Source organism: Bombus impatiens, unplaced genomic scaffold (genome assembly GCF_000188095.3).
Source record: "Bombus impatiens unplaced genomic scaffold, BIMP_2.2 scf_0203, whole genome shotgun sequence".
In the NCBI taxonomy this organism is placed as follows: Eukaryota; Metazoa; Arthropoda; class Insecta; order Hymenoptera; family Apidae; genus Bombus; species Bombus impatiens.
The window spans coordinates 734,632-744,827 of record NT_176622.1 but is presented as its reverse complement, the minus strand read 5'-3'; the positions used below and the strand labels follow the sequence as shown (position 1 = coordinate 744,827).

The 10,196-nt window shown below is 39.9% G+C and overlaps 1 protein-coding gene across 1 annotated transcript in view; it reads right to left on the bottom strand.

Annotated features, from left to right (window-relative positions):
- Nucleotides 1-511: 511 nt before the first annotated feature.
- LOC100743494 overlaps nt 512-10,196 on the bottom strand; it is a 129,329-nt gene continuing 119,644 nt past the window's right edge. Inside the window, 8 exon segments of the mRNA XM_024366241.2 lie at nt 512-5,396; nt 5,832-5,996; nt 6,075-6,247; nt 6,347-6,549; nt 6,816-7,030; nt 7,304-7,634; nt 8,220-8,455; nt 9,726-9,951. Coding sequence (XP_024222009.1) covers nt 4,906-5,396; nt 5,832-5,996; nt 6,075-6,247; nt 6,347-6,549; nt 6,816-7,030; nt 7,304-7,634; nt 8,220-8,455; nt 9,726-9,951 — 2,040 coding nt within the window. The 3' untranslated portion in view covers nt 512-4,905.

Below are 10,196 nucleotides of genomic sequence, written 5' to 3'. Positions count from 1 at the left end.
TTTAATCAATTCTATTGAAACAGAGCATCCATTACAGGTGTAAATCCAAAGAAAGCAACAGAATTAAATATTTTCTCAAAAGATTACGTATTGTCTCTGTTTGGTAAAACGAGAGCAAAATTGAAGTATAGAAATTCTAGGATCGTAGCAAGGTTAATTGTCTACGCTCCCTCGTGCGTTGAAATTTCAAATAACTTACTAACATTCCTAATGCTATTTTCTTCTGCTTGCTATTTTACCTTCGTCTTCTTTCGAGATTAAAATCCCAACGAGTTTCTCCATCGAGTTGCTTCTTAATTAAATTCTTAAATATCTCGCCTTCTTTCTCTCTCTTTCTCTGTAGTCGATTTCTTGAAGAAAATTAATCGACTTTTGGCAGCAAGCTGCGAGGAAAGTACGATCGAGGCTATAAAAGGCGATGATCGATCAATCGAGCTCTGTATGTGTGTGTGTGCATACGTGCATGCGCGCGCGTGTGTGTGTGTGTGTGTGAAGTTGACAAGCAACCTTAGAAATATTACAGTAACTTTTATTTAATACGTAACAGAATGTGTGGAGGATATTCAGGGGCTGAAACGATGGTAATACTTCCTGTTGATCTTTCGCAATATCGAGGAACATCTCGCTTTACCTTAGGATTGAAGTCTCACGTTTGTGTACATACATATACATACGAAGATTACAGGAGAGAAATATCATAAGTACAATTTTGTTCTGGTTCTGACATTAATTCGTGGTTAAAAAAAGAAATAAGCAGGTTTACTTTAGTATAACGTAATTAAAAAGTGGAACAACCTATTTTTCTGTCCAAAGATATATGCGTTTTAACGATAGATGACACATCCAATGAAATTTTGTGAAAAAAATAAAATATGATAACCATAGTACTCTCGAGATCAATAGTTCTGATATAAATATTTTACAGAAGGACGACCTCATAATCAAATTCAATACAAAGGTAGTTCTGATAGTATGTGATTGACTAACAAAACAAGGTATTGGATTTTAAAACTGCTCTCATATGAAAAATGTGACTTATCGTGTCTTTTCTCTGTGGTCTTCACATACGTATACACTGCCGTTCATAATTATTCGAATGACTTTAAAAATCGATGAGTGGAATGATTGAAATTTAATACTATAATCCACGACTCAATTAAAACAGTATTAATTATAAACTATAATTCATTCGAGATAGTGTTCATTGTTTCATCAAGAAATCGTACATGTTAGCTTAGTTTTTATACTAAAAGTGAAATAATTATAGAAATAAATATAAAATAATTATGAGCGGTACTGTATGTATATGTGCCTGTTTATATATATATCTATATGTGTATTTATATGACGATAATTTTCCAGTTTATCGTCTATCTACATAATATCTTTGAGAAACAGCAATAATCGTGAATATTCAATCTCAAGGTGAATTCTACTCCAAATGAAACGCATTTTTCGTTCGGTTTAATGTTTCGTGCGTCTCAAATAAATAGCTTTCTTCATTTCTTTTTCTCCCTTCTCTCCACGAACAATCGGTCCATTGGATCTCCTACCCGCGGTCTATTTAAACGATAGACAACATATAGTTAACGCGTAAGCTAATTTTAGTCTTTCCCTTTTCTTTTTCTTTCCTTTAGAATCTTTTATCGCGGCTGTGCGCTGTTAGCTTCGCGCCTCGTTATTGCTAATTATAGTACCGCACGCCATCTGGCACTTCGTGCTTTATTTTCATTTAAGACGGATATACGAGCCGATCTCATCGAAGTAGGCTGCGGATATTTATGCAAGTTCACATTTTTATGAATGTAATCAAAAACTCAGATAGAAAACTGTTTTATCGACTACACGTTACAGAGATATTTTACATTATCTCTATGTATTACGTGCACCTTGGAATTTCTAAAAAAAATGCATAAAACTCCGCGGTCTACGCCGAGCAATGTTATCAATTCGCCACTTTTATTGGCGTGTTCTCGTGATTCTTTACGGTCCCATAATGATAATGGAATTAAATTCGGTCCCGCACCATGCTCAACGATCTACACAGCGACTCGATTAACCTAACACATCACAGACTTCTAAACGACGTTACAACTCTACGATATCGCTCTGCTAGACACAGTTTCCGTCAGGAAAAATCTTCAAAAATTTCGCATTTCTCCAAGGACAGGGAGACGTTAAAAAAAGAAAAAGGTTAGAAAAAGGATAAGAATAAGGCAACGCTTCGTATATTCAGACTATTTCAGACTTCCGGTTTTACGTTTGTTTCATACGTGTTTGACGGGCTCGAGAAGGAAGAACAGCTGGATGAAACGAAAAGGCATAAAAATAGCTGACTCGAGATTAACAACAATGGTCGGTTTTTTTGATATTCGGTTCTCGTTCGATTCTCCCCATACATGTGTGCGTATATACCGTACGTATATACAAAACGTATGCACCTATACATACAGATTTCCTCCTTGATGTTGTACGTTTATTTTACACATAAAATGAAGTTGGATTGTCGAGAAAAATACTCGGGAGCAACGGTAATTAATGTACACACACTTCGAACAGGGACCATTCCAAACTCACACATTCTCTCTCTCTCTCTCTTCCTTTCTCTCTCTCTCTCTCTCTCTCTCTCTCTGTACATTACGCGCGCACTGTTAACGCATTACCTACGGAAATCCTAATTGATTTGTCGGGCATAACGCATTAACGACGCCGCATACTCGAGCACGGATCCAGCTAAAAAAAAAAAGACGAAAAAAAAGACAGAAATAAAGGCTGTCGTCGGGGATTTTTGATTAGCACTTAAAAAATACAATCGTGTTACTGACCTTCGTTCGCGTGATTTAAAACGAGCTGTGTCTCAAAATGGCTCGAGAAAATAGAATACGGGTGATACGATGACAATTAACAAGAATAAAGTCGAAGCAATTAATGGTAATAATAATAATAATAATAATAATAATAATAATTAATATAATTATAATATTTAATAATAATAACGATAATAACTTCTTATTCATCTTCTCTTTCTTTTTTTTCTATACAAGTGCACAAATATTTACAGAATCAATATAATGACAGATACGAAAGTGCCGTTGAGCGTGTTTCTCCTAAGTCCTTTCTTCCTTCTCTGTCTCTCTTTGTATTTCTTTGCCTCTCACATTTTCCTCCTTCTTTCTCTTTTAATAATACGTCATTCCTGAACAAAACTGCCTCTCTCCCTCTCCCAGTCTCTTCTAAAGAGACTCAAATATTTTGGCACATTTCAGTTCTCGTGTCCTCCTTAACACGCGGCCCAATCACTTGGCACAATTACTCCGACCATCGTGCGTGATTTCTTAACATAATTTTCTTTTGTTTAAATAGTGGGCTAAAAAGGTAGCAATTAGTATCTCTTTTTTTTCGCGTTTCTCTCATTTGGAAACATTGTTTTCTCGCTGCTAGCTGGGTTTACGACATCGAAATTAAACTACCCTCGGAAAATCTCTCCTCTCTGAACTAAAAACGATCGATCGTCGATGCGATTCCTATTAATTTCTTCTCGCTTAACTCTTTTGGTTTTTTTTTTATTTTATTTTATTTTTTTTTTTCTTTTTCTTTGGAGCCACGAAACCATGTTTCATTTTCAGCGATGATCTTCGACTCGAAAAACATCTTGCGTTATTGCTAGTCGAGGATAAAGAGGATGCACGTGGGTGGTAAATATAACAGTGGCTGAGACATGGAGTATCGATGTCGGATTAGAAAACAAAAAGAAGAAAGGTCTAATGGTTGCTCGAGGACGAAAAACGAAAGGAGTACCCTAGAAGTTCCTGTTTCATTTCAAAGTGTCTTAAAAATTTGTTTATGCTGGTTCACACACGAGCCTATGTCTATACTCGCATTAACGATGTCTACTTGGATTAAAAGTTATGATTCTTTTCTCTAAACAAACACGAGAGAGTGCCTAGGGCGAACGATGAAACGTTTATGAGTTCCGCCTTCTCCGAATTACTAGTTCACACGAAATTACAAATACGAGGAAACGTGATTTTTTTTTTTTTTTGTTTTCTTGTCTTTACGTTAATCGTTTAACAACTCGCAAAGTTCTGCGAAATATTTCTTTTTGACTTAAAAAACTCTGCGGTAGAGACCGCGTCTCCCTGCTATAGGATCGCCGTGAAAATTCCTGACAGCGCAAGATACGAACGAGTGTGAAAGTCTTTCGATTCTTTCGCGGAGTGAAAAGGTTGCTGCCGTCCAAGATTTTCGCGGTTCCGGTTCGCTTTTTTTTTCTTCGCGGCTCGGTGTTATCCTGGGGAATTATCTGGTGACTTTTGAAAGAAGTAGGACGATCTCTTTCAAGATTCACGCATCTTTGGAAAACGTTATTATATAATATCTTATGCGGAGTAGTAGCGATTTTTCCCTCGAGGCATCTCGCGGTACAAATTACGCTGAGGAAAACTAGAGTGTTTGCCGGTTACGATGAAAAAGAAGCGCCACGCCAGTCGATCGCAGGATTCTTCGACATTCAAAGTCGAGGATCTCGATGTTCTCGTTGCCTGTTTCCTGGGTGGACGCCAGACCTCGAGGCTCGAGGAACGATAAATCACAACAAGACGGGGATTTTCCACGCCCTCTAAAATGCTTGCTGACGCGACGATCTTCGAATATCAGATGGCACCATATACGACACGGAAGACTACACCAAACCAGCGGTACTTGAAGTACGATAGCCTGGCAAGGAGTTTAATTACGCGCGTGTACGAAACGTAAAATTGTATAACAGGCACCAGTAAAAGAACCAGTCCTTGGAAGTATCTCCAGTCAGACTTTAAAGCCGCCTCTCTCAATTGCCTAGCCTTTCGCTACACGTTTCAGCGAAAATATATCTGGCTCGATGGTATCCCGAAAGCCTGCGTTCATTTATTGAACCCAAGACGCAGGCACCCATTGAGGCTCCCGTTCCAACGAATTGATCTCCGTCAGCAGCTGATTGTACGCTCGATCCGTGTCCGTATTTATAATGATCATATCGAACAGATGACCGTATTTGTCCTCCATTTCCCGCGCTTTCTCTATAATGTCCTTTAACTCCTCCTCCTTGAAGCTCTCGTTATTCTTGATCCTCTTCTGTCGTAGCTTCTCCAAACTCGGCGGCGCCACGAACACCACGTACGGTTTCAAGTCCGAATTTCGAAGGATCTTCAGGCTTTGCGGATGGAGATTAAGAACACAAATTTTACCGGAATTTACAACGGATCGTATAGCTTCCACGGAGGTACCGTAATAAGCTTTCTCGTATTCGCCGTGCTCGACGAACTTTCGACAGAGAATATCAGACTCGAATTGAGAACGAGAAATGAAGTGGTAGTCCTGGCCGTCCACTTCCGAATCCTTCCTGGGACGACTCGTATCTGAAACAATGAGTATCTTTCTGTAGAACGGTGGTCCTTGAATAAAGAACAAGTGATTTATACGTATTACACGCGTATTTCAAAGATGATGCGACTCGAACGAGTTTCTTCGAGAAAAACAAAGAACTGTTTAAAAGCTTATGACAAAAAAACCATTTGCTAAACGCTTGACATTAGCGACAAGGATAGACCGTAGAAAACGATAAAGCAATATTACTTGTGTTATTTTCCAGTCTTAGCCCTTGAGCGTTTCTCTTTTGTAGCGATTATTTGAATGACGAATAAAGGAGCGCGCGAAGGGGAGACTGTGATTGGAATGGTAAACGTGTACAAGCGTCTCGACACTATGATGATTTTGTTGTTCTAACACAGGACTGAATTATTTTGAATCGCGACATTTTCGAAATACGCGTGCGACACGAATCTCTTGCTCACGAGGAATTGCCGCTGCGAAACGCTCGCTGTCTTGCATCAGCCTCTGTCTCAGCTCGTGTCGTCCAATATTTGGTGGCCCTATTAGGACTACCGGTCTTTTGTGATTCGCCCTTGGATAATACAACGCGACTTCCTCGTACGTAAGCACCTCCTCGCTGTCATAATCTAGAAAATGTAAATGTTTGATGAGTAAACAAAGGGTGAACGTACTGAAACGTCTTCCATGATGCTTTTCGTATCTACCGTCGATGGCTGTCGTTGCGTAATGCGGATACCCGTCGTCATTGTAGTTTGCCCCGAACTTGTTTCGTTTCTTCTTCTTTGGATTCTTTCTGGCGCACAACAACGTACTGGATTTCTTGGAGCCGCGTACGGTCGATTTGTCTCCGGCGATAGTCTGTTTCATGGATTCTCGCCTAGATGAAATTCGGATTATCAGTCAGACAATGTTTAAAAAAGTTTGATAAGCAAGGAATAGAATATATACAGAAAAGATTATATATATATTGACATACTGGTGTTGGAAGGCTTTGCTAGGTACCAGACCAGCCAAAGTCTGATCCTCTTCACCCTCTCTATACGCCTGCCACCAGTTAGGATCCTCTTGAGAGATCACGTGTAACACGTCACCCTTTTGGAAACTGACACCCAATTCTCGGCACGGTATATAAGGATCTTCTTCGGGATCATAGTCGAAGTGGGCTCGTATGTGTTGTATCTGAGAAGATGATATTAAAGATGATGTTAAGTCAATATCAAATATTACGGTTAATGTACAGGGATTTTTATTAATATCAGAATGCAACGGTGTTCTATAAAATTAATGTTTCCATTAACTACAATAACTATTTTCATACGTCAGAGAAATGATTAGTCAAATAACAGCGTTGTGAATAAATATGTGAACAAGGTGTCGATCACCGTGGCTCCCGAATATTAGTAAAAATCACTATATCCCGATAACACGTTAAACATCGTCGATACCTGATTTGTGTCCTCCCTTCTACTTGACAGATTGTTCCTGTGACTCGTGGGTGCTGGGAGCACGAGGAAAGTCAGACTACCCTGCATACCGGCTAGAATATCGCACACCTCGTTCACGCTCTTGCCACGCATTTCCACGCCATTTACTTCCAGAACCTCATCACCTTCGTGTAGGAGTCCAGACTTGTCTGCCGCTCCTCCGCGTACAACACGACCTTCGTAAACATTATTATGGTTATTCAACGTACAATCCAACAATAATAACTTTTGCGTAATTCAACGGAAACTTGTGCGAAACACATTTAGGCGGAGTTTAGGAAAAATCTTGGAGCCAAATTACACTGTGTCCATAAGCTTAGCTAACGTGTTTCTCGCATCAACATTTAACGTTACATCGCATCGTTTTCTCAAAAAATATCCGCAAACTGTGTTATTGACCTTTGTTCCAGGTTTTCGTACAATTTTATCGGAAAAAGAAACCAAAATACCTATTATAACAGCGTCACCCTCGTTCCTAACCGTAGCACCTAAAGGTTCGTTAGTTTTCTCGATTCTGATAATTTTAATGTTGTCCACGACCCGGGAGCCTCTCCAGCTAGAGGTAGGGCTCGGAGGACCGCTCGGCGACGAGGACGAAGGACTCTGTTTCCTTTGTAATCCGTCGACGTAAGAGATGATAGAGTCGTGAGCGAGTAGAAGAGCTTCCATATCGTAGCTCGTCAAAATTCCGGTCAGCTCCTCCACGGCGGCGATCGTTTCCGCTCCGCCGACACCTGTTGCCGTCGACGACGACTGCCATTTCTCCAGTATGTCTACACACTGAAATATTCACCAATGATAAAAGCCATACGCTTAAAGGGGCGATTGAACAGAAGAACGCACAAGATACATCGTATTTCCTTATTTTCCTATTTTCTACAAAACTCGGCACACCGTTAGGTAATTGGAAAATTATTCTTTTACTTGATTTTGCATCTGAACGCGTGTTTCCCGCACGATATTACAACATCGATATTAAAATATTATTTTTCACAGTAATTGACCAAAAGTCACGTGGATCAACTCAGCAGAGTAAAAGAAGATGATATTCTCTTAAATGTTCCTTGCATTTTACCCTCATGAGCCCATTACGAAATTGAGGACTCGACGAAAAGATGGAGTTGATCATTTTGGCTTTGAGAGGTTCGACTATACCTTTGGCTTCTACAAAAAAACTTCGCCACCTTGTCAAATTCTTTTCATCTTCGATCGTGTAATATCATTTTTCTCTCAATTTCCTGCCTGCTTAACAAACTAACGTAACAAACTTGATAAATCAACGACAGCGCATTCTTATCGTTTTGTATTTTTCTTTTGAGATCTTCGACCAGAACCGTCAAAATTTCAACGACAGTAGGTACATACGTCGCGAGCCAAACTGGAAGCGTCTTCAGCGTGATGTTTCAGAACTTTGTTGGATCTTAAGCGATTTCTGAGGGCGTGATGAGTGGCGAGGGCAGATGCGAATCGACTTTGCACCAGGAGCGTCCGCACCGCTTCGAGTTCCGCTTCCACGCCGGGTCCCGAAATGCCTAGGGCACCGGAAATATTGCGCAACTGAAGCTGTAGCCTCTCCAGCGTCGCGACGACCTCTCCGTACGCTGAAATATGCAACGAATGCCTGTTACAAAGATTCTACAAACGTCTCTCGTCCGCAGAGGCACCGTTGCTTTCTACCGTTCGACTATGAACTCCGTGAAAGGGTAAACGACCGGCTAATGTCTTTCTTAACCCTTATGCCAATACTCCAAATTTTCCGCGTACTTGAAGAGAACTTACAATATTGTGATAAATTCTTGCGTTAAATATACACACTTCCCGTATGGAAATTCTTTTCTCTTCGTTTACACTTGGCAGTTGACTACAGTGTCTACCGCAAAAGGTGTCTGCACGTACTCTGGTATCTCAAAGAATCTTCCCCATTCTACGTTTCAGTTTCATAGTATTTGTACGGTTTTCGTAGTCACACGAAGGTGCTAGTAAATCCTACGGAATACAATATACTTGCAACTAATCAATTAGTGTGGTAAATGTGGTAACTTGCTATTAGAAAAAAGCTTCCTGCGACTCGTTAATGCGCATACTATACTTCTTATAGGCACTGTACGATCCACTAGGTAGCTTATACTTATTAATTAGAGTATTTAACTAATTAAGGTATTTTATACTTAATAATTTTTTAAGTTTAACTTGATTAAAAAATTATACTATTGAAATTATTTGGACTTTAACTCCAATTAAATTCCCATCATTAAAAATTGTATATTATATTGATGAAATTTTAATTTCCTTATTTTTCTATTAAAGCTATTGGACAACAATGATACCGATCTTACGAATACCCAGAATTATGAATTTGGAACAGGAAATTTAAGCGTCTTTGGTCTACTCTATACTCGTCATAATGTCACGCTAGAATATCATTTTCTGAAAAGTTCTCCTACGCGATTACTATTACTTACCCAAGCTATGCCAGCTATTGGAACAGGGATACAACGTACAATCAACTTCAACTTGCTCTGTGTCAATAATTATTTTCTACTAACGAGATTTCCAATTGTAGGTAGACGTTATTAACAGTAGACGTTGTTCGAGTACAGAAATACGCAGCAAGATGGCAGATCATTGGCATAAGGGTCACGACAACAAATATCACGGCAAGTTGATTAAACGAAGGAAACGCAATTACGATACACCAATGGGATAAAGTCTGGGCGAAGTCTGAAAAACGTCTGAATTAAAAAGGGAATGGAGGAGTTATCGGAGCATAAATAGGAGGCCTAATGGGCCACGACGAGTGTCATTAGTGCGTCATCGAGCGAAGTGGTCCTTGAAATGCTGGCGTATATCTGGAGGGAAAATACGACTTACTGAGGGGCCTGGGAGGCTCCTCGACTTCTAGCGTGGCGCTCGCGGTGACATGCGGTGCGCGGCTGACGGTGGTGGTGGTCACCTCGTCCTGGGCGTACGCGAGATTTTCCTGACCCGAGAGACTGGTCGCGTGGCTTTCCAAAGCGTGCAACTTGGTAGAGCCGCGTAGCGACCGATTGAGTATCTCCTGTCTCTCCTCTTCATCTTTTCGTTTCCGCAGCTGTTCCTACAATCAAACCGTTCGTTTACACCCGTTTCATCGATTCCAGGTACATCCAATTATCCGCTAAAAACACTGGAAAATTCAACAGATTGAATTATACGCAGGTACGTTTTCACGCGACAGTGAATTATTTATTAATTACGTTCGCGTTATTAAAAGGTGAAAAAGTTTTTTCTATTTTATTGATCATTTCTGTTAATTCTGTTGCTATGGAAATTTTTTATTTGGACACCGACGATGGATAGATG